General features: G+C 50.2%; 4 protein-coding genes across 4 annotated transcripts; 2 read left to right on the forward strand and 2 right to left on the reverse strand.

The window, feature by feature from the left end:
- Positions 1 to 94: 94 nt before the first annotated feature.
- arl1 (ADP-ribosylation factor-like 1) lies at positions 95 to 2,750 on the forward strand. Its single transcript, XM_047022546.1, has 6 exons — positions 95 to 201; positions 524 to 661; positions 768 to 849; positions 1,062 to 1,173; positions 1,287 to 1,465; positions 1,761 to 2,750. Exons 1-6 carry the CDS (start codon positions 198 to 200, stop codon positions 1,789 to 1,791), a joined length of 546 nt encoding a protein of 181 aa, XP_046878502.1. The 5' UTR covers positions 95 to 197; the 3' UTR covers positions 1,792 to 2,750.
- On the reverse strand, positions 1,894 to 21,356 carry utp20 (UTP20 small subunit processome component). Its single transcript, XM_047022544.1, has 59 exons — positions 21,175 to 21,356; positions 20,807 to 20,887; positions 20,649 to 20,715; positions 20,394 to 20,526; positions 20,099 to 20,287; positions 19,760 to 19,841; positions 19,467 to 19,604; positions 19,139 to 19,297; positions 18,825 to 18,986; positions 18,560 to 18,694; positions 18,406 to 18,483; positions 17,799 to 18,210; positions 17,471 to 17,576; positions 17,232 to 17,382; positions 17,055 to 17,117; positions 16,772 to 16,939; positions 16,507 to 16,583; positions 16,115 to 16,194; positions 15,721 to 15,985; positions 15,217 to 15,390; positions 15,016 to 15,106; positions 14,714 to 14,799; positions 14,000 to 14,125; positions 13,596 to 13,762; positions 13,171 to 13,379; positions 12,811 to 13,034; positions 12,435 to 12,667; positions 12,175 to 12,319; positions 11,958 to 12,045; positions 11,705 to 11,848; positions 11,473 to 11,526; positions 11,186 to 11,338; positions 10,868 to 11,023; positions 10,617 to 10,757; positions 10,349 to 10,486; positions 10,081 to 10,220; positions 9,902 to 9,990; positions 9,442 to 9,770; positions 9,195 to 9,334; positions 8,905 to 9,061; positions 8,631 to 8,729; positions 8,346 to 8,513; positions 7,995 to 8,161; positions 7,737 to 7,884; positions 7,541 to 7,657; positions 7,104 to 7,274; positions 6,847 to 6,978; positions 6,596 to 6,706; positions 6,427 to 6,506; positions 6,187 to 6,256; positions 5,830 to 6,012; positions 5,534 to 5,665; positions 5,306 to 5,438; positions 5,031 to 5,221; positions 4,814 to 4,885; positions 4,437 to 4,697; positions 4,217 to 4,343; positions 3,790 to 3,935; positions 1,894 to 3,665 (listed from the first exon to the last, which is right to left on the reverse strand). Exons 1-59 carry the CDS (start codon positions 21,223 to 21,225, stop codon positions 3,510 to 3,512), a joined length of 8,445 nt encoding a protein of 2,814 aa, XP_046878500.1. The 5' UTR covers positions 21,226 to 21,356; the 3' UTR covers positions 1,894 to 3,509.
- Positions 21,357 to 21,558: 202 nt separating this feature from the next.
- On the forward strand, positions 21,559 to 25,836 carry slc5a8 (solute carrier family 5 member 8). Its single transcript, XM_047022545.1, has 15 exons — positions 21,559 to 22,187; positions 22,399 to 22,464; positions 22,566 to 22,617; positions 22,740 to 22,807; positions 22,912 to 23,066; positions 23,468 to 23,608; positions 23,810 to 23,939; positions 24,144 to 24,232; positions 24,388 to 24,497; positions 24,604 to 24,671; positions 24,742 to 24,828; positions 24,914 to 25,128; positions 25,296 to 25,399; positions 25,520 to 25,608; positions 25,701 to 25,836. The coding sequence occupies exons 1-15, from the start codon at positions 21,837 to 21,839 to the stop codon at positions 25,797 to 25,799; spliced, it is 1,824 nt and encodes a 607-aa protein (XP_046878501.1). The 5' UTR covers positions 21,559 to 21,836; the 3' UTR covers positions 25,800 to 25,836.
- A 91-nt stretch (positions 25,837 to 25,927) lies between these two features.
- On the reverse strand, positions 25,928 to 27,009 carry lyrm5a (LYR motif containing 5a). The gene is made up of 2 exons (XM_047022548.1): positions 26,639 to 27,009; positions 25,928 to 26,475 (listed from the first exon to the last, which is right to left on the reverse strand). The coding sequence occupies exons 1-2, from the start codon at positions 26,681 to 26,683 to the stop codon at positions 26,263 to 26,265; spliced, it is 258 nt and encodes an 85-aa protein (XP_046878504.1). The 5' UTR covers positions 26,684 to 27,009; the 3' UTR covers positions 25,928 to 26,262.
- Between the last annotated feature and the right edge of the window lie 6 nt (positions 27,010 to 27,015).

Genomic DNA, 27,015 nt, shown 5'->3' on the forward strand with positions numbered 1-27,015 from the left:
GTGTATTTTTTATGTTGATATTATGTACATGATTTTGAAACTACAAAATGTCGAATGTTGTATCGAAGAAAGTTGACGATAAAAATTGGTGACACTCGGCGACACGTCACTGAATTCCAACCACGGAAGCAGTGCATTGAAACGTTTGCTCTGTTACAATAATAGGGTTGGAAAGAAAAGGCTTTAGTCACATAAGAATGGGTGAGTTTATGTTCTTTTTAATAATTGAACAAGGCCGTTAATACGCCATCTCATTACTGCTAGGTTGATACGTTTATGAAATTGTTTACTAAGATTATGTTACTGCTCCTCCTACGCATCATGCCAATGGAGTATGCTAAGCTAGCGAGGTTGCATGATAATACATCTAACGTTGCCCAAGATGTCAAGACAAACATCCTGTTTGTGGCCTGGGCCTAAATGGCACCGAATACTGCTGAGAGCTGCGAGCTAAACGTTGGCCATTATTAGTTATCTTGACGGAAACATCCTTAATCACAGCCATGTGTTTGCTCTGCTGTAGGAGGCTTCTTCTCTAGCCTGTTCTCCGGCTTGTTCGGCACTAGAGAGATGAGGATTCTCATCCTGGGTTTGGACGGTGCCGGGAAAACCACCATCTTGTACCGACTACAGGTCGGCGAGGTGGTCACCACCATCCCAAGTATGTGCTCTTTGTATTCTTTCATGCATGGCTTGTTTCATGTTGAATTTTATTTTATGTGGGTGAGATGCGTCTCCTTAAGTATTGGTTCCCTAAATGTCTACAGCAATCGGCTTCAACGTGGAGACGGTGACATACAAGAATTTGAAGTTCCAGGTTTGGGATCTAGGAGGACAGACCAGTATCAGGTGTGTTGGGATGGTTTCATTACTGCATGTATGTAAAAAGTTACAAAAATCCAGGTAAATTGACTGATTAAACTGCAGAGTTTAATTTGTTGTGCTGGTCCACTTATAGGATATGTTTGCCATGTCTTTTTCACAGTTACTTTGACTGTGCACGGTGCACATAATCCCTCATCCTATTATTAACCTTTCATCCCTTCATCCCTCTCTTTCAGACCATACTGGAGGTGTTACTATTCCAACACAGACGCCATCATCTATGTGGTAGACAGCAGTGACCGAGACAGGATGGGCATCTCCAAGTCGGAACTGGTAGCCATGTTAGAGGTAGGTGGAATATTCCAGAGACTGTGTAGTTAATAGTCATCATATCATGTCTACCTGTACACAAGGTAATGTGAGTCCCATGCCCACTGACTCTTCCTTGTATGACGTAACAGGAAGAAGAGCTGAAGAAGGCCATCCTGGTGGTGTTTGCAAACAAGCAGGACATGGAGCAGGCTATGACACCCGCTGAGGTGGCCAACTCTCTGGGCCTGCCCGCCCTCAAGGACAGGAAGTGGCAGATCTTCAAGACCTCTGCCACGAAGGGCACTGGCCTGGACGAGGCCATGGAGTGGTGAGACTGATGTTGCATTGTTAATTGTGGTCAAATGTTAGTAGCAAAGCTACTGTAACAAGCACTAGGGAACATAAGTGTCCCAAAACACAAGTGTTTTTTAATGCAGATGCCGCATTAATGAACTTATAAAGTAAAGATGGGTCCGGAAGGGCTTCAGGTATAGGGATGAAACCGTCACTTGAGCTCCTTCTATGACGTACTCTGCCCTGCTTACTCAAGGACAGGAGAAACACACCTATATTAGCATATGGTGAAACGTCACGTCAACATTCTTTATGGTTCCCTCCTGCAGGTTGGTGGAGTCACTGAAGAGCCGGCAGTAAAGACGGCCTGACACACGTCCTCCTCCTGTGTAAATAACCCTGACCTCCTGATAGGACCCTCTGGACCAGTGACTGCACTCCCAGCCCCAAACAAAGCCTTGGCCTAGCCTGAAATACCTGCTGCCTCTCCAGTCCTAGGGGGACACACAGGTACATTAAATGCCTCGTGTAAAGCTGCAGCCACAGAGCCCAAACCGGTTTGGCTACAAGGATTTTCATATTTGTTGGGGCTTAGTCAGTGGACTGTAGTGATTGGCCACATCTAGACACAGAGGTGCCTCCTGGGAAAATGCAGTCAGTATTTAGAGGCGTCTGGATACTGACTGGTTACCAGACTGGTTTGATGATACAGCTGATGCTGTTTTTGTACTGTAGGTGTCAGGCTGATTTATTCATCCGTATTTCTATTCTTAATGTATTTTTCAGTGGAGAAAATAAGCACGGTAATTCTTGTGATTAGTAGATTATTTCAGGCCCTTTTTTCATTTGAATTCTGACTGCAGTTTTGGCATGTTAGTGACTTGTGTATTTAACACTAACTGATTTGTGTGCTGAAACCTATTGCATATTTATGTGCTTTTACCCTTTAGACTAAAGTAAAATTTCACATTGAATGCTCTGTGCAAACTGTCATGTATTTCTTTTACCACTCAATGGCGCTGTTTCACTTTACAAACTGTCGTTAATAGGGGTAAGGGAACAAATCGATTCACATATGAATCGCGATTCAGTCTTCTAGCGATTCACATCGATTCTCACATTCCCCCCCCCCCCCCATAAAATTGATTTAAAAAAGCAAATCTTAGCATATATTGAATCGAAATTTGATTAAGAATGGTTCTTAGATTTTTAATCAAATCGTGACCTACCAAAAGATTACCACCCCTAACAGACGGAAAGCTGTACATTTGTTTAATATTTATCCGTGTTGCAGAAATAAATAAGTCTGTTCAAGAAAAGTCTACTTATCGTCACTGTATTTCGTGAAGGATTTCTTAGAAATCCTTCAGCAAACTTTCACTTGTTTTGTAAGTATGATTAGAAGGCAGAGTATTGTTTTAAACTTGGCAGAAACAAAAAGTACATTGTCCTTTGGCATTTAGTAGTGTCATAAGGGCAATTACACAATCTTGTAGAAAGTAACTTTGCAGGAAACCTCTGTGGCATGAGCATCATCTAGTCTACTGCCAAACATGGTACCCCTGGATCAAATCTTGAAACCCGAAATTGATACTTCAGCCAGATTTGAACACAAGACCCTTCACACAGTAGCCCACATCCTTATACACTGAGCTATCAGAGATCTCCACTCAACATTTAAATTTGACATAGGACACATCGATTCACAAATGTAAAAAATATTTTGTAATTTTATGTAAGCATATTGAATCGAAATTTGATTTTAAAAATCAATCGATTTAACCGAATCGTGACCCCAAGAATTGACTAGTGAGGTACCAAAAGATTCCCAACCCTAGTCATTAATAGTATAAGCGTTTGTTATTTTAATAAAAACATTTCTCGTACATTTAACTGCACAATACATAATACCCTCTCAGAAATCCACAACAGCATGGAGGTAAGCCATGTACCACTGAAGTCCCCCATCTGCTGTCATCACTGGGCCACTGCTGAGTCATTTGTTTTTGAGGAACCATGAAGACTGGTTCTGTGTGACAATGAGGACAGGCTCGTCACCACTGCACCCTGGCCAGCTCTTACTTCACCATGGCCAGGTCTTTGAGGGCGTGACTCCGGTGCTTCTTGGCTTTGTAGCCCGGCCGCAGGAACTCGATTTTCCTCTTCTTGGCCTCGATCTTGTTCTTGTGTTTCTTCATCTTCTTCTTGGCAGCGACCTCTGGGTTAGCCACCGCCTGTTAGGTGAGGGGACACAGTGACTCAAACGCTCCACACGCTCTCTTAACGAGAAGCTATTTCTGTATTCAAACGACGTAGTACAACCGTTCAAGAAGGTGTATTGGGGTTGTAGTATGTTACCTGCATGGCTCTGTGCCTCTTACGGACGGCTCTCTTCTGCGAGGCCTCCTTCTGGACCGATGAGAAGGCCAGGGAGAAGGTCTCCAGGCCCACCTGCTTCTTCAGGAGCTCCATCAGCTCCTGGGCCAGGTTCTTCAGCGTGGGGTCTGGGGGGGGAGGAGAGAAGAGGCTGTTTTAGAAGCGGAGGAGCCTATGTGTATATGGTGCAGCTGACTGTAGACTGGGGTTAGAGCTAGGAGCAAACACTGAGCCCGCGAGTAGAAAACCTCAAACACAAGCAGTGGAAGGTTATAGCCCAGCGGGAGAGCGTCCGACTGCAGATCAATAGGTCTGAGCCCTCCTTTGTAAGTCTCTTTTGAAAAGCATCTGTGAACTGAACACATTCTGAATGAGACTGGTTGGGGAAGGGGTGAGTGGTTGTGGTGACCTTGTTCAGCGTAGGTGCTGTCCAGCTCCCTGTAGAGAGGAGCCACGATGGTGGTCAGGTAGGGCCCCAGGCGCTCCCGCCCCAGGTCCACAGCCATGGCCCCCAGGAACTTGAACACACACGTTCTCTAGAGGAGGGAGGGGGGTCGTCCGTTAGGAAATGATGTCTCGTTGGTTAGTGAGCCTGTGCGGTAGTGTTGTGTGTGTGTGTGTGTGTTTACCTTCAGGGGGATCTTGGGTGTGTCAGCGGCCTCTCTCTTGGCCATCAGAGACAGTTTCTTCATCATCCACAGCAGCGAAGGAGGGCGGTCATGATTGACCTCCTCTTCCTCATCCTCGAGTTGGTCCTCATCCTTTTCATCCTCTCCATTCTCCTTCCTCTCCTCTTCCTTCAACTCTTCCACTTCCTGGTTGGCTGTGATGTCATACTCGGGTGAGATCTGGTAAATCACCTTGGCAACAAACAGCAGGTTCTTGATCACCTGAAGGTAGGATAAGAGAACAATTGTAATATGACATTTGAAAGGAAGTCATTGTAATTGAGTCATAAGTCATTAGTTATTTTTCCCCCACCAAGACTAAGAAAAGGTTTAGTTACCTGTTCCCCCGAGGAAACGTCCAGGAACTTGGATTGAAGCTGGTGACAGAAAGACAGAACCAACTCTCTCATCTAAAATGAGAAAGAAAAAGGTAGAGTAGTGGAAAAAGAAAAGGTGAGTTGGTTTAAAAATCAACATCATTACATAACAGGGTTTTCGTGGTGTGATTCAGCAACGTCCAGCATTGGTCTCCACTACACTGATAACCAGACGTACCCTCTTGTCCAGGTTGGTGGTTAGGAAGGTGGTGGCCACCGGCTCGGGGCTGGAGCTGCCCCCCCGCCCCCCCTGCCTCCAGCGGGCCACCAGGTCCTGGGGCTGGTGGGCAGCAAACAGCTGTCCAAACAGCTGGGAGGCGGTCAACCACACCCAGCAGTGAGGGTAGCGCAGGTGGGCTTCCACGTGACCTGGAGGGGGAGGGAAATCCTGTTAGCATCTAATTCAGTGTGTTAGGAGCGATGCTCCACAGACAACATGGCTTAACGACTCACCCCAGATGTTGGAGAGCGTGTCCTGGGGCCTGCTGAGTTCCAGCATGCCGCAGTCCTTGGTCAGCTTGGTGACCAGGGTGAGGTAGCTGAACAGCAGCCTGTCTGCAGCCTTCTCATCCGGCTCCTCCTCAAACTGAGAGGGGGGGGGGGGGGGTAGAGAGAGGAAGAGGGGGTTAATAAACATGCCTGAGTATCCATCCTCTGTCCCGGTCTCAGTAGCAGACTCACGTCTTCGTAGTTGTCGGGGTGGATCTCTCTCTCCAAGAGTGGCAGCAGAGCGTCCAGGCGACGACCAAACTCCACCCCCTCCACCTCCACGAACAGACCACATACCTGGGCCCCCAGGCGACGCAGAGACACCTGGGAGGGGAGGGTTGGACAGAGGTGAAAGGTCACAAGGTTCAGTCAGTTGCGAGAAGATATCCATCTATGTCTAAAAAGTATTTTGGTTCTTCGACCTTTACAATTGAGTGTCTAAACAAAGCCGGTAGTACTAGTTGTGCGAGCTTTGTGTGTGTGTATACCTTGTCTCCAGACAACCAGGTGTTGACCAAGGTGTACAGGGAGTTTTGGTGTTGCAGGTCAAGCCGGCCAAGCAGGGTCTTGATAGCCTGGGCGGCCATCTTCTTACAGCGCGCCGAGTCATCATTGACCATGCTGAGGGCCAGAGGCACGAAGAACAGCCCACTGTGCTGCAGCAGAAGATTCTGGAACCACAAGACCAAGTTAACTGGAAATACGGGTTTATGACCAGTTTAGAAACTGCTCTGTGTAAATGTTTCGGTTCAGAGATGGTGAGATTGGTGACTGAGCACCGGTTAAAACAGGGCTTCTAATGGCTGTAATTATGGGGTGTGAGCTGGGAGGTTACTAAGGCGTACCTGAGGGAAGGTCTGGGAGATGTAGGCTATCATCTCCAGAACAGATTCTCTCCCTGTGTCATACTCATAACTGAGACAAAGGGAGGAGAAGAGAGGAAGAGGGAAACATTGAAAGAAAACAACAAGAGAAAGAGATGAGAGCAGCATTTCATCAACCACATCCTGCCGCACTAGGAAGGACTTGAATGTAGTTGTGGACACACACACACACACACATTTATATTGATCGAGATTCCTTACCTTAGCTGTGCCACGATGAAATCAACATGTCCCTTCAGTTTCTTCCCCAGAGGATAGTCCAGGATGTATTTCATGTAGATCTAAACACGAGCAGCCAAGAAGAAGTCAATGTCATTACGTCTCCTTCTCAAGCTTTTCATGAGTGTCCCCCACCGACCAATAGACCAACCTGCCGACACTGGACCCTGATCATGGCATTCTGCCCGGTAACAGACTGCATGGCAATCTTCTTCATCACTTCCTCCATCTCTGGCACCACCAGCTTCCTGGACAGTATCGCCTAGGAGACAGGAAACATATTACAGATATATATACACACACATGAAAGAACCTGACATATTTCACAGAGCTAAATAAGGGTTTGACTAAAGCAGAGGCAGGCAGGAATGTTGGGGTGGCAGTCTGGGACGGCGGTCTGACCTTCATCAGCCCGAACGCCGTGGCCTGGCGGGACTGGTCGTAGATGTCCTCCTCGGCGTATCCCAGCAGCACCTGCAGCTGCGTCTCTGTGATCTTGTGTGACTTCATGCTCCGAACCAGGATGGTGATCGACTGGCCAGGAGAGACAGGATCATTATACGAGGTGTGTGCGTGCGCGTGAGGGACAGTGTGGACTGAGGATGAGGAAAGAGAGTTATTGGAGGAATACACAAGGTGTGTGTGTGTGTGGGTGTTACCTTGAAGCAGTTCTGGACCAGGTGGAAGTTCTCCCCGCGGGCAGCGCCGGCCTTGGCGTAGTCCTTGAGCAGCAAGAAAAGCTGCCTGGTGAGCTGGGGGGCGCAGCGCTCCACGGCCGGGAGGGGGAACTTCAGCAGCAGGGTGAACACCAGGAGGGTCTCCGTTATCACCTGGAGGGGGGGAGGGGAAGGGAGGGGGGGAGGGGAAGGGAGGGGGGGAGGGATGGAAGAAGGGAGACACAGGCACAAGGAAAGAAAAAGCATCACAAACAGACATTCCCATCGATGTGTACACAGTACAAAAGTACATTATAAAATGCCTCAGCACTTGGCAGTCCATACGCATGCGGGTCAGAACGTGACTCGTGAGCCTCAGCGAGGACGGGGGCCGGAGGAGGGGGGCCGTAAGAGGGGGGCTGAAGGAGGGGGGCTCTGACCTTGACGTGCATGGAGCTGAGACAGTCTAGCAGCAGGTCTATGAACGGGTCCAGCATCTCCAGAGCCATGCGCTCGGACGACGTCACCCTGGCCTTCTTCAGACTCTGGTGGAGGAGCTGGACACAGGACGCAGACCAGGGTTAGAACACACATGTACACACACAGAGTAAATGATTGAGAGGTGTGTGTCCTTACCCTGAGCCCAGTGTCCACCAGGATGTGCATGTTGGTCCTGCTGCTGATTGGTGCTTTCCGGGCCCCCCTCTTGGGGGTGGGGAGGAGGAGGAGGCAGCTGGGAGGGGGCAGGCGGGGGTCCGGGGGGGGCTGGGCTGGTGCCTTGTCTCTAAACACACACACACATTTCAGGGCTACATTCTGACTGGGAAGAAATGCACAGCATACGTGTTCTTGCCGTTAGCATTTGTGTGTGTGTGTGTGCGTGCGTGTCCGTACTTGTTTGTCTTGGTGACAAGGGGCAGGCTCTCGCTGACGAGCCCGTGGCTGAGCAGCAGAATGTTCTGGTTGGTCATGCCCTTGTTGACCAGCACACCCGCCACGATCCTCTTCAGCACCGTGTGGACCCTGCGAGCGACCTTCAGACTGGTCGTGGTCTCCAGAATCTGGGGGGGGGGGGGGGGGGGGGGGGGGGGGGGGGGGGGGGGGGGGGGTACAACACACAGACACGGTCAAACAAATCAACAGCAAGAGTGCACACACACACACACACAAGCAACTGACAGGAAACAATACGACATGTCAAAACCCCCGTCTCCATCCACCTCCAGCCCCCCCCCCCCCCCCCACCTCCTTCATGGGCAGGATGAGCTGGGTGAAGCGCTCCTTGCCGCAGTACTGGGCCAGGAACTCGTACGAGTCCATGCTCTTGCTGCTGCGAGCCTCCATCAGCTTCGACACGATCCCCTTCACCTCCTTCTCCTCCGCCACCGCCCCAAACAGCTCGCCGTTGAAGATCTACACCCAGGACACACAGAGAGAGAGAAAAGAGAGTCGGTAACGAATGAAGAGAGAAGCAGAAGAGAAAGGAGAGCTAAGGACAAAGAGTGAGTGTGTGTGTGGTGGAGAGGTTACCTCCAGGAGCAGGCCCATGCTGGAGTCCAGGTCTCCACTCTTCAGGGTGGGGCTGACAGCAGAGAGCAGCCGGTACACTGTGAAGGTCAACACGTGGATCTGGAGACGACACCCGCGCGCCACAGCAGCGGGATGAAGAACGTCATGCATTCATTTAGCAGACACTTCCACTCAGAGAGACACATGAACGTGTGCCCATGTGTGCGAGAGTCATTTATGGAGATGTGGGGTGATGGGATTGGTGTGGAGGGTGTGTGTGTGTGTGTGTGTGTACCTGGTAGCCCTTGACCAGCACGCTGTGCATCTCCTTGAGCAGGTACTGCAGGTACTTGCAGCCCAGCGTCTCGATGATCTTGATCAGAGTGTTCCGAGCCACGTCTCGGATCTCCTGGAAGCGGTTCCTCAGCAGAACACACACCTTCATCAGGATCCTGAAGACACACGCACACAATCAGGCGCTGATTAATAATCACTCGACGTGGAAATCCTACCTGTGGCTATTCCCAGCCACAGCAACAAGCATGCACGCGCACACACACACACACACGCACGCACACCCCATACCCGGGCAGGTGGGACTCCATGACATCAGTGGGCAGGGTCTGCATCAGCTTGACCATGGCAAAGGCTATGGGAACTCGGACCACCTCCTCCTCCTTCACCTCCTTCGACTTCATAGCCTTGTGTTCATCATCCCTCTTCACCTAAACACACACACAGCACTTCTTCAGAATACCAACATACCAAGAGAACCCTAACACAAGTGTTTCAGTATCTGTGTGTGTGTGTGTGTGCGTGTGTGTGCGTGTACCTTGGCGTTGAGGCACTTGTGCAGCCTGGGCAGCACACTGTTGTTGACGGTGTTTTGTATGGATGCGATGAGAGCCTTCAGTTCCTCGGGGCTCTGGGGCAGTCCGCTGCAGCAGCCGGGCACGGGGGGCGGGGGGGGCGGCTTCTTCACCGCCCTGAGCTCCGTCTCCATTGGAACCGCCTCCGCGACCTCCGTTTCCATGGCCGCCGGCTCCGCGAGGCCCGCCTTGGGAGCGTCGCCGGTCTCCATGGCGTCCTCCGCGTCGCTCTCGTCCAATTCGAGGGGCGCCTCGTCTTCCTCGCCCTCCTCGTCGACGATGACGCTCACCACTGCACACACACACACACACACACACACACGGTCACACACACACACGGTCACACCGGAGCAGTAATCCCATGCACTGTCAGGTGTCTGGAGCAGTCAGAGTTGCCGGGTCGTTCAGCTGGTGTGTGTTCACCTTCTTTGGCCCGGGTCTTGGCCGCCTCCATCTCTCTGTTCAGGGTGTCGTGGTCAAAGTGGAACCCTTCCAGAATGGTCACCAGCAGACTGCAAGAAGACAGGATGTTGGGGTGGAATAGACCATGGATCTGACACACGCATGCCTTTTCTCTCTGACACACACACACACGTGTGTACCTGACAGCCAGTTTCTGCTCAGCCTGTCCCGTCTGCAGTATGTGGATGAAGTGTTTGAGGTAGTAGAGGTACTTGGACCAGGTCAGCCTCCGGCACACAGCCCCTATCACCTCCACCGACGCTGACACCATGCTCTCATGCTGCGCACACACAGGAACAACGACAAAACACACCCAAACATAGGTAGGGGTTAAGGGTGAACCTCCATATCTGAACATTACTGCGCTAACCTGATGAGTGTTTGCCAACTTGGGCGTGGGGAACCAACCGTGAGCATCTTCTCATCGAGGAGCGCCGTCATGGCGAAGGGCATGATGAAGTTCTGGAGCGAGCGCGATGACATCACCACCGTGCCCTCCGTCAGCTGTTTGGCCAGTTTCCTCAGGGCGCGGCCCCTGCGGTGGATCTGACACACACACACACATTAGACAAACCAAGGGTGTGTGTGTGTGTGTGTTGGAGGTTTAAAGTTGCGTGCGAGTAAGAGAGGCGAGCGTGTGTGAGAATGCACAGCTCGTGTGTGTGTGTGTCCCGACCTGGATGTGCTTCATGTGTTCGAAGAAGTCTGACTCGGGGTCGTTATAGTCGGTGAGCTGGACCAGGTCTCTGAAGTCTCTCCTGGAGGGGAACGTCCTGACCAGACAGGCCAGCACGGAGGTGTAGTCATGCTGCACACTCTACAGAGAGGGGGATAAAAAAGAAAAAGGGTGAGGCACAATGACTATATGTCTCAGATAGTTATGCTGGACTCTAGTGTGTGTGTGTGTGTGTGTGTGTGTGTACGTACCTCCACCTTGCTCCGCAGGCCCTTCCTGACTGCGTCCAGTATGGTGTACTGGACTATCTCCTTGTACTGCTCCTCTGCCGCGCCCAGCGCTGCCAGCTGGGTGACGATGGCAGACAGACACAAGGTGGCGTTGTCTGCCAGAGACATGTCACCGATCTGCCCCCAGCAGCAGGAGAGAGAGAGAGAGAGAGTCATCACACAAACAGCATCATCATAAGGATTATCAATGACAAAGTATTTCACATCATATGGATCAGACGAATAAAAACCCTGTCACATTGTGTTGTAGAGAGAGCGTGTGTGTGTGTGTGTGCTCACCTCGAAGGAGTGGAAGCAGTTGTGCATGACGGTGTAGATGTAGTCCATGTCCAGAGGGTCCATGTGCTTTATGTGCCTGCTGGCCTCCTGGAAGGCTGTGAGGCGCACGTCAAAGTGGACCTCGTCCAGGTGACGACTGTCAAACTTGTTCATCTGGAGGAGACAGACGGGAGAGGAGGGCGAGAGAGACGAGGCAGAGAGGGAGGAAGAACAAGTGAGTCATGAGAGGGCCGAGGTGACAGTGCGTGTGTGAGAGTGTGTGTGTGTGTGTGTGTGTGTGTCCATACCTGTGCAGCCATATCACTGATGTACTTGAGTCCAGGGTCCAGGTCTGACAGGGTCTGACAAAACAGACAAACCAGCCACTTTTAACATCAACTACACAAAAACCACTCAATCACAACTGCATTTACTGGGCAACCATGACAAGTACTAATGCAAGACGCGTACTGAATTTGACACACAAGTCAAATTTTATTTTCAACAAGGTTGTGTGTGTGTGTTTGGGGGAGGGGGTACCTGGAAGACGTTGGTGAGAGCCTGCCTGGGCAGCTTGTGGTGCAGGATGGAGAACAGCCTGCCCAGGGGCCGGAGGAAGGAGGCAGGCTGGGAGCACTGTCTCAACAGGTTCTGCACCGTGGCTAGGATGTCCAGCTCCGTCTCCTACACACACACATGCAGTCACACACACACACAGAGAGAGACAGCTGGTCAGGTGAGCAGGCAGGGCTCGATCCTATTGGAGGGCAGGAGGTCAGGTGACGGTGTGTACCTGGGGGTTGGAGGCCTTCTGCAGGTAGGGCAGCAGCAGACTGATGAGGAGGGAGCTCTGCTCCTTACTGCTCACAAACAGACTGATCCTGCAGGACACAACACCATCTTAGCACTGACAAACTACACACGCAAACATCTAAAGCCACCCAAATGTATGCAAACATCCCCACCCCCCCACCCCTGATCTCCCCCCCCCCCCCCACACACACACGTACTTAGACAGGATGTTGAGCTCCTTGGCGACCTGGGTGCGGTACTTCTTCTTGCGGAGGCGGTCCGAGTTGCGTACGATGCTGCTCAGGTAGTCCAGCAGGGTGGAGATGTGGGGCAGCAACAGACTGGAGCCCTGCCTCACGTTCTCTGAAACATAAACCAGCCACTTTACACCTCCACCGGGTTGGCAAGTTGACTGTTCCAAGGTAAAAGCATCAAACTGGCCATGCAGCCAGTGTGGTGCAGCTGAGCCCCTCCCAACCTGTGATGTGAGCACCCTCCGGCGGCTGGGGGAACGCGCTGCCGTTGACGACCAGCACCGCCTCGCCCTCCGACGGCACAAAGTCCGCCGCCGTCACCAGGGACTCGGCGATGTCCATCACCATGGCGACCGTCGCCGGGGAGACGTTCTTGGCCGTGAGCAGGGCGAAGACGTTGAGGAGGATGTCGCACTCCGGGTGATCTGGTCTCTGCTTGGCCAGCAGGGGGAAATACCTGTGGGAGGGCGAGACGGAAGAAGAGGAACATCATATCATTTGATATTGACAAATGCTTAAATGGATGGGTGGATGGAGAGACGAGCCGTGACTCTTCTGAGTGAGTTGAGGAGGGTGCGGGAGGGGTGGGCGGGCGCTCACCTGGAGTTCTTGCACCAGACGTGGATGAGCTTGAGCAGCGGCGTGGGGGAGTAGGGGCTCTCGGTGGGCAGGCGGCACACCTGCGGCCAGATCACCGCCTGGAAAACGGCGTCCAGCTCCTCCGGGGTGAAGCTGTACGAGTCGAAGCCGTCGAAGAAGTCCTGGATCCTCAGGATGCCCAGGCGCCTCAGGTTCTTCAGGGGGCTGACGCAGCCTGCCTTCAACTGGACGAGCAGGGAGACAGGAGAGGGCGTCACCACCAGCACAGTCAACCGCTACTTTATTGTGCATCTATTTTACAGAGCATTAGGACCTACTCCAGACCCATAACACAGTCTGTGTGTGTGTGTGTGTGTGTACCTGCTCCCTGTGGTCCAGCACGGTGGAGATGGAGGCGGTGACACACAGCAGGATCTGCAGCAGCTTGGGCAGGTAGCCATGGATGAGGTGGCCCAGCTTGTGGATGACCACGTTGACGATGTTCAGCAGGCTGTGCTGCCGCCCCAGGGGGAGGACGGCGCTCACGTCCGTCCCCGCCACCGCCAGCTCCACCGCCTCCAGACACGCCGCTGGGGGAGGAGGAGGAGGGGGACGTGGTTAGGAACGCTGAGTACGTCTGGGTGGTTTTACCAGTACAGGAACATCTGCTCCGGTATTGGTGCTCATGGGTTTGAACGTGGTCTGTTCAGGTTCTGGTCTGCTGGGTCATTAGGCTGGGCTGGACCTGTGAGAGACACCTCCCAGCCTAGCAGGGAGGTGTCGTGAGGGGCAGAGGGGGTACCCACCTTGGCTGTGGTGGCAGACGGGCTCCAGCAGCAGGTCTACGAACATGCCCAGCTCCTGCTCCTGGCAGCCCGCCAGGAAGCGCAGCACGATGGAGGAGCGCTGGGTGGCCGCCGCCTTGCCCTGGAACTTACTGCCAGCCTTGCTGCGCATGCGGCCAAACAGGATCCTGCGGAGGCAAGGGGCGAATCAAAAATGTGAAGAAGTATCCCACAACACACAGCTAGCAAGCACACGCTTCAAGACTGGGGTATTTAGTCAAGTGTCCAGTACACGCTATTAAAAGACGGGACATTCTTACGGCTGTTTCATTGACAGACACACACACACACACATGCTGTCAGACACACACACATGCTGTCAGACACACACACACACACACATGCTGTCAGACACACACACACACCTCATGAGCAGGGGTATGAGCTGGCCTCGGTGTGAGGGGTCCACCACCGTCCTCTCCTCTGAGATGTTGAAGTGAACAATCTCCTCTTTGAAGTGCCTGTCGTCCAGCAGTCTGTCCAGGTTATCCCTGAGAACACACACACACCCATCATTATCATGTCACCACCGCCAATACATCCAATAACTACCCACCCATCACAACTTCAACTGTATGCCAGATGCCTGAGGATACATTACAGGTCTCAAATCGTCTGGTTTCAAAGAGGCAGGGCATTACTACTGCTACAGTACAGGGGCCTGTTAGTGGACCCTGGGGTAATCAACTGTAGTTTGTTGACAGGCCTTTTCGTGTAATGGTCTGGAAAGTGGGTCAGTGTTACAGTGGTCTCACCAGAGCCGTAACCCAAACCCACATCTCGGTACATACATGATATCCAGATAGACAGAGGTATGGAGAAACGGATAGTTTAAGAACAAAAGGCTGATTATAGAAACGGTCCGTCCTGTCCGGACCGGGGAGTGGGATGGAAGGCCGATAACATTCCAGTCGGTCATAGAATCTTCCGGAATACGAGTCCGACACGCGAAACCTCCGATGGTTATCAGAGGCCCTCACAAAGACCCTCACATTCAGGGTCTCTCGGGCGGGGGGAAGAGAGACACGGACACAGCGACTGGGAGGACTAAGTCACCTTCCCGAAACAGGGCGTCTTACTTGTATGGGAGGATGTTGGGGTCTTTGTAAGTGAGGACACACTCCAGGACGGCCCTCTGGATCTGCTGGTCCTGGTGGCACAGCAGCTACACACACAGCAGGCACAGGAGGCAGAGCAGGCACAGGAGGCAGAAAGTTACTCAGACACACATCTCAGTCTTAGCACCATAGCTGATATATTCAACCTTCCATACGCAAAGGTTGTATTACAACTGAAGATGAATTGTTGACTGAAAACAAAGGAAGTAGGAGAGTGAGGAATGGAAGATGTCGGCTTGGCACCGCGGAGGAGAGGGTGTTACCTGTGTGTACAGCTGGATCAGACTGGGCTCCAGGTACAGAGAGCGAGGGTTGGTGAATTTGGCGAACACCTTCAGGTGGGCTATCAGCTGCCTAGACAGGGACACGCGTGTTAGCAACATACTCGAGCTACCGCATGAGGTCACTTCAACAAGGAGAAATACAGAGTGATCGATGAAGCCACAATCCCAACATCATCGTACTTGGATGCAGCTCTCTTAGGGGGCATCTTCCTCTCCGGTCTGCCCCCCTCTTCCTCCTCGTCCTCCTCGTCCTCCTTGCCTTCCTGCCCCGCGGCGCTGACCTCCACCTGGGCAGGGCTCTTCCTCAGGTCCTGGGTAGGGGCCATCAGCATGTCTGTACGGTAGAACTCATTCCTGCCACAACAGGGAGGCACACCAGGGTCAGTTAGGAGGTGCACAGCAGGAAAACCATCAGTATTTACAGGGTGATATGTCTATGTACTAATGTAGGGTAATTTGCTTTGTGTAGGACTAACCTGGTGGACTTGGCAGTGAGGCTTTTATAGTATGTAGTGTGTAGTGTGCAGTATGCAGTGCTCTGTATGAGACAGACCTGATGAAAGAGGCTTTTATAGTATGTAGTGTGCAGTATGCAGTGCTCTGTATGAGACAGACCTGATGAAAGAGGCTTTTATAGTATGTAGTGTGTAGTGTGCAGTATGCAGTGCTCTGTGTGAGACAGACCTGATGAACCTCAGCAGCAGAGGGCTCAGCTCCCGGCTGCGGGGCTCCACCCTGTCAGGGACCTGGCCCATGGTCCTCCACAGCAGGCTGCGGAAGTTGGTGAAGTCGGTCCTCTGGCCGGGGTCGGAGGTGGCCTTCAGACGCTCCAGGAAGAGCACCCCCAGGTCGCCGCTCTCGATGACGTCGCAGCCCGGCTCGCCGCTCAGCTCCGGCCGGCCCTCGTCGGCCTCGTCCTCCTCCTCCTCGCTCTCACGCAGTTCTTTCTCTGGAGAGAAGAAGATTTGGGATACACGTGAACACACTTGTATGACATCCCACACTGGAAGCTGCATAATGTGAGTGTGGCTTTACGCCTCCTGTCCCCAGGAGATAACGTCCTGACTAGAGGACTAACCTGCTAGCCCCGCCACCATCTCCAGGTGTTCATAGTAGACCTTCCAGAAGTCCTTGTTCTCCATCCCTCTGGCATGGGTCCTGAAAACAGAGGAACATACCAGAGGATGAGAGAGGAAGCCAGAAAAGCTATAAGGGATTAATACACACACATACAAATCTGTACTCAGTTTTGTCCACTGTGTCTGGTAGCTGAGATGTGGTTACTTTGCGATGTGACTAGTAAATACAGACTTCACTATGACAACCAACAAGAACTTCTTTGTAAATGCGCTAAATGTTTGTAAATGTAAATTCGTGTAGCTTTGGATAACTGAAGTGAATGAAATGTACAATGTAAGCTGGATATAATGATGGCTGGTGTGTGTGTGTGTGTAGTGAGGTCGTACTCACACCAGCAGCTCTATGACAGGGTCCCACAGCGGTTTGAAGTTGATGAACAGCATGGCTATCAGGTAGCGCAGGGGCACCTGGGAAACAGAATAACCCCATTGGTTAACTCCAATCCTAAAGGCTCTCACGCCAAACCACATGCTCCAAGGTGGTATATATGTTACTTTTATTACTTCCTTCAACTACATTTCTCTCCCATCCAGGCACGTTCGTTCACGCCTCAGGGGGTGCTGAGGGTGGGAGGTGAGAGGTCAGAGGGAGCTACCTGTTGGAAGGTTCCGGGCAGGCCCTGGGGCAGGCTGCGCTGGACCAGGTCGTGCCTCAGCTTCCTGAGGTGGAGCAGCTTCTCCCGGTAGTCCTGCACCGAGGCGGGCACCTGCTCCGCCTGCAGACACACGGCAAACACCAGCTGCACCTCCACGCTTTCCTCCCCCTGCCAGCACACACACACACACACACACACAAACATGAGTTTACTGGACACCCACCTTGCTGTACAGATTAGACTGTGTGTGGCCTATGAAATTCATTTTGAGTGATAACTGTACCTCTGGCTGAGCAGGAAGTTCTGCCTCAAAGTGGTTTAGGATCCTCAGAGTCAGCAGACGGATCTGGAACCAATCACAGTCATTTCAACGACCAGAATGGGGTTTCTCTGTCATCACACAAACCTGATTGGTGTATTGGCGATCGATTCTCATTTGTTGCTGATCCGTTTGTCCTACCTTGGAGATGTTGGAAGAGAGGTTGGCGTGGAGCATCTCGTACAGCTCCTGCAATGCACTGTGGGAAAGGTGGTCTGACACCCCACTGAGGGACAGCTGGGTGTAGTACAGGTCTCCTAGCAACAGCGCCGACACATCGTCGGGGAATTTCCTGTGACACACAACACCAAAATGGTTATCCTGCTTCCAGCCAGCTGATTATATGACCAGGGGGGCCAACAGCAGCTTTCAGTACTCACTGCAGGATGGCTTTGACCTTGTCCACAGGGACCAGAGAGAGGCCGCTGGCAGAGCTGTCCAGGCTGAGCAGACAGCTCAGGGCCTGTCTGGACACAAACACACCACCTGCACAGGACGGACACAGGGTTTACTCACTAACACAACTCAAAGCTGGCTGCCACCGTTGTTTTAACAAGGCCAGTCTTTGTGACTGAGGTGGATATTTACTTATCTAAATGGACTTTAAAACAACAGACTGCTTTAAATGAATGTAAATAATTTAAAAAAATGATGCAATTTCATAATAATATATGATCATTAAAAGTGTAATTAAGTGTGAGTGCCCACCTTTCCCCAGCGCTCCAGACTCCACCTCTTCCAGTAGGCGGTTGAGCAGGGTCGTCACCGCGGAGATGACCTGGCAGGGTGTCAGGGGTCGGAGGTGGGGGAGAAGGACCAGGGCAGACCAGGGCAGGGAGAGGTCAGAGATGGGCTGGTCCCGGTCCTGGGGCAGGAGGGAGAGGACCGTCTCTGGCACTGCTAGCCTGTCTGCGGTGCCATGCCCTGGCTGGGCCGGCTCCGTGGGTGGCTGTCCAGTGAAGACCAGTGGGTATTTCTCAAACGCCATGGATCCATCGGTGGGGGGAGGGGCCTTGGCCAGGATGAGACTGACCAGCACCTCCAGGGCTGAGCTACGAGACACGGAGTCTCCACTGGAGATCAGGCCCTCTGTGAAGTGGAGAAGGCTGGGCAGGAAGAACTGGGGGGAGGGGGGGGGGAAATAGGATTGGGAAGGAGGGGAGCACCAAAAAAATGGAATACACAAAATAATATCATTATTACAAGTTCTTTCGATGTCCTTTCTTGATGCAGAAGCATAGGTAAACACATGCAGAAATGTTGGTAACCAGTAAGAAAACTGGCCAGTCACATGAGCGAGGTGGCCTCCACAGACCTGCTCAAACTGTTTCATGGTGAACATCTCCTTGGTGAACTCCAGAATCAGGTCCTGGTCCATCCCTCCTCCAAACACCTGAGAAGTCAACCACTGTGTGAGTCCAGAGCCATTCCAACCCAACCCAACCACACACACACACACACACACACACCTTCTTGACGGTCTGCTGGATGAGGCTGGGGGGCAGGTGGACGTTTTCTCCGAGCAGCAGAGAGGAGATGATCTGCAGGACCAGGCGGGCACAGGGGCCCGAGAGGTCTGCAGCCTGGAGCAGCTGCAACACCATCTGGGACGCAGGACAGAGCCCCTTTACACCCCCGTTCTCCATCACCACGACGGGTCTGGAGGTACTCACATCACTGGTGTTTCCCATCCCAAGCGTGTGGCAGGGTGTCCCACCGTGCTGGGTTCTTTACCTGACAGACAGCCTCGGGCCTGGTGATCTTGGCTCCGTCTCGGTGTCCCACCAGGGTGTGGAGGATGAACAGCAGCCTCTCCAGGTGCTCCAACACTGGGCTGGTATCCCCAGCCTTCTCCCTCTCCTCCTCCAGTCGAGCCAGCACTTCGCTCACACAGGCCTGGATGGGAGCAACCAGAGAAATGATTGGGTTTACATCAGTCTTTATGGACAGTGATTTTGGCGATAAGCAAGCCATTGGTCAATAGTCATATTTGAACCATAGACATCAGTTATCCAACCAATCAGAGGAGGAGAAGCCCTGTGATTGACCTGTATAGACTCCCAGAGAACCAGGAAGTGTTCTTTCTCCACGTGGTTGGCTGCTGCCCGGGCCATTTGATCTACAGCATCTCTGACAGCCTCCCAGTTTAGAGAAGCGTCATCATGGTTGCCAGCTGGCCCCAGCTTCTTCAGAGCCACCGGCAGGGCCTAGAAGGAAGGAGGAAATGGACGGACAAGAAAAGGATTTGTGACTGAGCACTTATTCAATTCTCCTCACCCAAAGCTAGCCCTAGAAGTTACAGTATGCATACATACTAGGGTTTCCTCTCACTGAAAATAACTCAAAACCTACAGATCCCATAATGCTCTCTCTCACCTTAGCGGCACAGGAGTGGAACATGTTCCTGACCCCTTTACACATCTCAAACAGCAGCTGGCCCGCCCCCTCAGCCTTCTCTGGGTGCTCCCCCAGGTCGGAGAACATGTGGCTCAGCAAACCATCCAGGTCTGGAACCTGTGGAACCAACACAGGAGAACCCACACTTGGCTGTCAGTGCTCAGTCTGCCAGAACACAACAATTTCAGTTTACTTTTTCAATTTCAAAAATATATCTAAAAAAAGCCCTTGTGCAGGTCTGTGTAGATTTCTCTGTATGGACAGTACGTCACCTTTCTCATGAGGAAAGAGAAGCTCTCTGCAGCAAATCTGCGGATGTGCTCCTTCTTGTGTGCCAGCAATGTGCTGTACAGACTGATAAAAAAACATCATGTCAAATCACTCAAATACCAGATTAGTTAGAGCTGGACTAACATATTAGCATCAATGCATGGTAGCGGATCTACAACACTGGTACACAAGAGTAAATACTATAGTTTTAAATTCAGTAATGCAGTATATCCACTCTACTGATCCAAACATATACACTTTATACAATACACATGGGGTAAGTACAATTGAGTACTGGTGTAAACACCTGAAGACCGTGTCCTGGTATGGTCAGGTCTTACCTGTACATGTTGGTGATGTCCTTGACCATGAGCCTCCAGAGGTATTTGAAGAGGTAAGAGAGGCAGGTGAAGGCCCATTCCAGCAGCTCCGTGTCCTGGGTCTCCAGGAGGGAGGTGATTAGGGGGAAGAAGGCAGGGAAGTGGGGGTAGAAGTCTGTCTGGAGGTCCCTGGCAAGCTGCACCACCAGTCTGAGGGACGAGAGAACAAAACGATACCCAATTCAGCGATGAATTGCGTATTTCTCTCTCTCATACACACACACGCACGCACAAACACTCACACACACACACTTACTCCAGGAGTGGCTGGAAGGCTAAACTCTTCTTGACCGCTAGGTGAGTCTTCAGACTCTCCACAATGGCATTTTGATGGAATACTAGCAGGTTGAATGACTGACACTTGTTGGACACCTCTTTCAAGAATGTGGCTGTTGAACAATAGATTTAACATTAGTTAGGGTTGCTTGTGACCACACAATAACAGTTAGACCTACTGCTGTTAACAGGAAAAGCAAACTTAAATACACTTATGCTGTAACAGGGCACTTACTGAAATGTTCTGTCAAATTAAGATCTCTCCATTTTGTCAGTCCTTCAGAGAAATACGTCTCTACATCCTGTTGAATGCGACAAGCATAACATCAGGCATTTAAAACAGCAGAAACCACATTCACCCATAGTATGAGTTATGACAAGTTTACAACATACCTCCTCGTAACTTCCCGTTCTGTCGATGCGATGGATGACATCGATATTAACGTTGGCTAGTCTTTCAGCGAACGTGAGAAACTGTAAAATAAAGCCAACATCAGTTAGCCGGCTAGCCAGCTTACTACTCCTCTTACATGTAGTTTAAACACCAGCAGTAAGCTAACCGTGGCAAAATATGGAACCACAATCAATGAACAGTTGACCGTTTATGGTCACATGCTCGAATACTACAACGTGAAATAGTGAATGCTGTTTTGGTTAATTTAGTTTTACACTTACAGTAGCACAGTGTTGCTACTACTACTTATAAGCTACAGTATGTTTGCTAGCTCGTTAGCTGGCAAGAACTGAATCAGCACACTCACCCTGAAAGTATTCTCCGATTTATGATACGACGACTTGGATTTGATCTTCATTTTAACGTTCTGTTTGCGGCTAGATGTTGATATGTTACATGAAAATTATAATTAATTGAAAAGATGCCTAAAAGTGTTTTCACACATGCTGTTTTGTAGAAGCAGCCATGTTGGATAGAGCATCATGGGACATTTCTCTCCACGTGGTGAGAAAAAAACAGACAGGGGCGTGGTTTAGCTGCGTGTCAACATACTTCAAATCTGTGTGTGTTGTGTGTGTGTGTGTGTGTGTGTGAAAGAGAGAGAGAGAGAGAGAGAGAGAGAGAGAGAGAGAGAGAGAGAGAGAGAGAGAGAGAGAGAGAGAGAGAGAGAGAGAGAGAGATGAACTGGACTGATGCCAGGGTCATTATCCAGGTGGGGCTGGACCATACAGGACTTGACTCAGGTGGGTACTCTGCCTGCCTGGAATGCTCCTGACCAGCCTCACACGCGCAAACTCCCGAGGGAGTCTACAACAAGGACACATGCATTTCAGAGTATATATATTATGAAATTCAACTCCAACACTCCAAGGAGAGGTATTGCCTTCCAAGTGACAACGCACAAGAAGACAACAATTGGACATACAGAGCCTTGAATAGACTAACTGCAGGCAACACACCTGTGTGTTAATGGCAGCTTCTCCAGCAGTGGGCTCCTTCGTTGCAGAGGACTATGTGGTCTTTGCCCTCATGCTGCTGGTGTCAGCTGCCATCGGGGTGTACTACGCCATCGTTGGTAAGGGCCAGAGTAGCTCCAGTGACTTCCTGATGGGCGGCCGCAGTCTGTCCGCTGTGCCCGTGTCTCTGTCCCTGACTGCCAGCTTCATGTCTGCCATCACGGTGCTGGCCACCCCAGCCGAGGTGTACTGCTATGGGGCAAGCTTCAGCCTCTACAGCCTCTCATATGTCCTCATGGTGGTGGTCAGCTCTGAGGTCTTCCTGCCAGTCTTCTACAGGCTAGGCATTACCAGCACATACGAGGTATGAGATGGTTCTGTTTTGTTCTAATCCTTTTTGTGTTGCTTTCTTTTCTGTTTTTTGCTATTTTGCCGTTTTGGGTCACAAGTGAAAAGTCAAAACATTTGTCAGTTAGAAATGTGACTTTCATGACCCAAACATTGATTTGTGACCTCTGACCAGTGTGTCTTCTTCCTCCTATGTGATGACTGTCTCCAACCCCCTCCCGGTGAAGTACCTGGAGATGCGCTTCAACAGAGCCACTCGTCTGCTGGGTACTGTCCTGTTCATTCTTCAGACTGTGAGTTCCTCCCATTCTCTCCCCTCTATGAATGCAGCTATGAGTACATGAATATGATAGACTGCGAAATATGTGACCAGTGTGTGTCTCTGTGTCCCCAGGTGCTCTACACAGGGATAGTCATCTACGCCCCAGCGCTCGCTCTGAACCAAGGTGCTTGAACTCGCTCCCGTTCTGCTCCTTGACTCCTTAGAATGCTTGAAGTCACTTTAGTACCTTTGCTGAGACGTTCCCTCTTCATGTGTCTCTCTTGGTCTCTCTTCTTTCCCTCTCAGTCACTGGTATGGATCTTTGGGGCGCTGTCATTTCTACAGGAGTGGTCTGCACGTTCTACTGTTCCATGGTATGTAGACCATGAGCTACAGGACATATAGCAGACAAGTGTAACATGCCTCAGTCGAACTTGACGACAGGCTAACTCGTCTGTGGGACGGTGTGTTACGACAGGGGGGTCTCAAGGCAGTGGTGTGGACGGATGTGTTCCAGTTGGGCATCATGGTGGCAGGCTTCCTGTCTGTCATCATCAGGGCTGTGGTTCTTCAGGGAGGCTTCTCTGCCATCATGGCAGACTCGGACCTGGGAGGACGACTCAACCTCTGGGAGTGAGCTCCTGTGATGCTGAGGCTTCACCTCATTAGTGTGGAAGTGTTTAGTTATTTTTCTGGCAAGAAGTGTACACAGAGAAGGTGTCAGGTGGTAGTCAGGTGGCTGAGCAGTTAGGGAGTCGGGCTAGTAATCTGAAGGTTTCCAGTTCGATTCCTGGCCGTGTCAAATTACATTGTGTCCTTGGGCAAGGCACTTCACCCTACTTTCCTCAGGGGAATGTCCCTGTACTTACTGTAAGTCGCTCTGGATAAGAGTGTCTGCTAAATGACTAAATGTAAATGAGAAAACGGACATGTTGCTGTCTCTCTACCTCTTTCCTCCTTTGTGTCTCTCCGTCTCCCCTTGCCAACTCTTCCCCTGACTCTCTCTGTCTCTCTCGCTCCCTCTCTCTCTCCAGTTTTGATTTGAGTCCTCTGAAGAGGCATACCTTCTGGACCATCACGTTTGGAGGGGCGTTCGTGTGGACCAGCATCTATGGGATCAACCAGGCCCAGGTGCAGAGATACATCTCCTGCAAGTCCATCGCCCATGCCAAAATGTAAGTTAACCAAAGTGAGGGGAAAAGAGAGAAGGAGATGTCACAATAATGTCTGTGATAGTTTGTTCTTGCAAAGATGGATGTTTTTTGTGTGTGTGTGTGTTTTTTGTGTGAACATCAGTATTTCTGTGTATGTGTGAGAGAGTGTGTTCTGTTACTTCCATTACTATTTACATGTGTGTATGTAAAAACAATTCCCAGGTCCCTGTATATCAACCTGGTGGGACTTTGGGCCATTCTGCTGTGCTCTGTGTTTGCGGGGCTGTGTTTGTACTCTGTGTATAAGCACTGTGACCCCTGGACAGCCGGCTGGGTGTCTGCCCCAGATCAGGTATGTTGGACAGGACAACAACACAGGGGTCAACTGATATGCACAAGAATAATAATATACAATCCAACCTGATAACAGCAGCCATGGTACTACTGATGTTTTTGGTAGACCCACATGCACTCTATAAGTAAATATAGGACAGAAAAAAGGATCTCTCCCTCAAGTGAAGCCAGTCATCCACTAACATACTCCGCTATTCTACAGTTGATGCCCTATTTGGTGCTGGACATTCTGAGAGACTACCCTGGCCTACCAGGCCTGTTTGTGGCTGCAGCCTACAGTGGGACTTTAAGGTTGATGGTTCTGATAATTCAAGTATTTAAGTCAGCTGAGTTGAATTGTCACCTAATTGTCACTGAAGTTTACATGACAATAATGGGTAACCCTAAGGAGAAAGCAATGAAATGGGCTTGTGTGCTAATGTGTGTTCTCTCACTGTGTCGTTCAGCACGGTGTCCTCCAGCATCAATGCCCTTGCAGCTGTGACCGTGGAGGATCTGGTTAAACCATACATCCAAATGTCAGATAAACATCTGTCCTGGACCTCTAAAGGCCTTAGTGAGTAGAACTATAGTTAATGAAACTCTGCATACTGATGGCATAGCTCTCTCTCACTGGGCTGTGAATATGGAATCTGTCATTGTTCCTTTCTGCTGTGTTACAGGCTTCTTCTATGGGGCTCTATGCATTGGTATGGCTGGTCTTGCCTCACTAATGGGAGGACTGCTTGAGGTATGGTTCACTCACTCCCTTCCTTCCACTCCACCCCTTTCTTCCTTCATCAACCTCTCTCCCCCAACAGGCTGTCATCAGTATCTTTGGGATCATTGGAGGTCCTCTTCTAGGCCTCTTCACTCTGGGTATCCTCTGTCCATTTGCCAACTCCAAAGTGAGTCTCCCAGAACAACTCAGTGTCATGTCTCATCGGATCTTCCCATAGGGCTGTGTTGATTTCTCTGCTCTGTTCTATACAGGGAGCCCTGACTGGGCTGGTTTCCGGTTTGGTTCTGTCTCTGTGGGTGGGAATTGGGGCCCAGTTCTACCCCCCTCTTCATGAACAGAGCCGTCCTTTGGTTCTAACCACACACGGCTGTAACTTCACAACCGTTCCGGATGGATTTAACTGGACTACAACACCAACACAATCAAGCCTCCTCATGACACCGTCGCAGGAGAGCCCTGGATACAGGTGTGCTTTATCCTTTAATCCCACGCAAAGATTAAATGGGATAAAAAGGGGGTATTTTATATTAATTCGTTGGCCTCTTACAATTTTGGTGTTTAGTCCTATTCATGTCAAGCAGTGTCTCAGCATCTAACTTTCCTCAGTAACACAGGTGTTGTTTTTGTGTGAAGGCCTCTCCTGGCAGACAGCTGGTACTCGCTGTCCTATCTCTACTTCAGCCCCATAGGGACTCTGACAGCCATAGCTGTTGGACTTGTGGTCAGCCTCATCACAGGTTATTGTTTTTCCAATCTTATTGCTTTCACTTAATAGAATATTCTATTTCTGAGAATCTAGGGTATTCTAATTATGGGTGATGGAATCAATATTCCAACACCTAAAATGTATTTTTCAGGTGACACGAAATCTCGAACGGAATCCAAACTGACTTTAACAAAAAATGATATGACATGCTACTGCTTATTCAAACTCTTCCGAGAGAGGGTAAGTCACTGTGTATACTATAGACATACTCAAACCATGTATTTCCAAAACCTTCAGTAATGTCTTGTGTTATTCTCATCCCCCCCTTCCAGGCCATGAGAAAAGCTGGCAACATGCACCCCACCAAAAGTGAAAAGAGTAAATGTGGCACCAACAATCCTGCCTTCTATAACGTCGAGTTGGACTACTAAATGATTATGTAACTTGTTACACTGTCTTCCAGAACAATCTAAAAAACACCAAGACTAATATCTTCCTCAAGTTATGAGCATAAGGACACCAATGTCCCACTTTTTTTTTTTTACTTGACAACATTCTGTAAAATTGTATGTTTATTACAACAGGGAGAAATCATTGTGTATTTTTATATTTCAAATAAATACTTTCATTTGAAATATTATCTTCAAAAAATGTCCAACATCAAATACATTAAACAGCAAATAGATTTGACATGTCTGAACATACAGAATACAAATGAAAGGCATTTAGTGGCTGAGATTCAATCCATTATTAGGTCTGTTCTGTAGCACTCATGTATAAATGCAAGGTTACCTGCTCAAGCTGTTTGGAAAGACTAGATTGGCTTATTTTCCCGGGACAGGCATGTACTCTGCAAGTAGATGTTTCATAAAATACTTTCAATCAGTCTGTTTCTTAGTGTTCAGGCTCATAGTATCTTTGTTTCATGGCCCTGTACTTTCTCAAAAAATACAGAGCCTCCAGTTCCTTGATGACAAACTCGCCACGGTCCACCAGCTTCCTGATCTGGTCAGGATCTGTCACATCCTTGTTCTTCATGAAGGCATTCTTCAGGCGCTCTCTGAAGTACACGGATCCTTTGGGATATTCTCTCCCAAGATAAAGCAGCTGTGACAGACAACACATTACATACGTTTGCAAAGTTGAACTGTGCTCATATACTGAATGTGCAGGAAGTAACAGATTAGAAAGCTAGCTAATATTATTAGCTGTCCGTGTTAGACATTGTAGCCTACATTTGTATTTAGCGATCGTAAGATTTTGAACTTACGTTCTTGTAAAGTTTGATAACTTCACCCCGCAACGGGTTGGCCATGGCGTGGAGCTTAACTCGAAATAACAATCGAGAACGAGTCTCTGGCACAAGCTAACCTATTTTCAATACTGTATCGTTAGAAAGCTAGTGCTAACTTGACTACTCCTGCCCTAAAACCTATGCAACGAAACTGAAATAAACCCCCAAATGCTGCACATCAGACATCTATTGTATTCCAAAGAACACAAATGACATAATATATACCCCGCTACACACCTGTTCTTGAATAAGACAAAGACACACAAGTTATATAAATTTGCCCTTCGAGTTGCACCAGTGCCAGTTAATCAGAGTTCATGGCAATGCCGTAAGTCATTTGGTACTGTCGCAAA

The sequence above is a fragment of the Hypomesus transpacificus genome, chromosome 7 (genome assembly GCF_021917145.1).
Source record: "Hypomesus transpacificus isolate Combined female chromosome 7, fHypTra1, whole genome shotgun sequence".
Classification (NCBI taxonomy): domain Eukaryota; kingdom Metazoa; phylum Chordata; class Actinopteri; order Osmeriformes; family Osmeridae; genus Hypomesus; species Hypomesus transpacificus.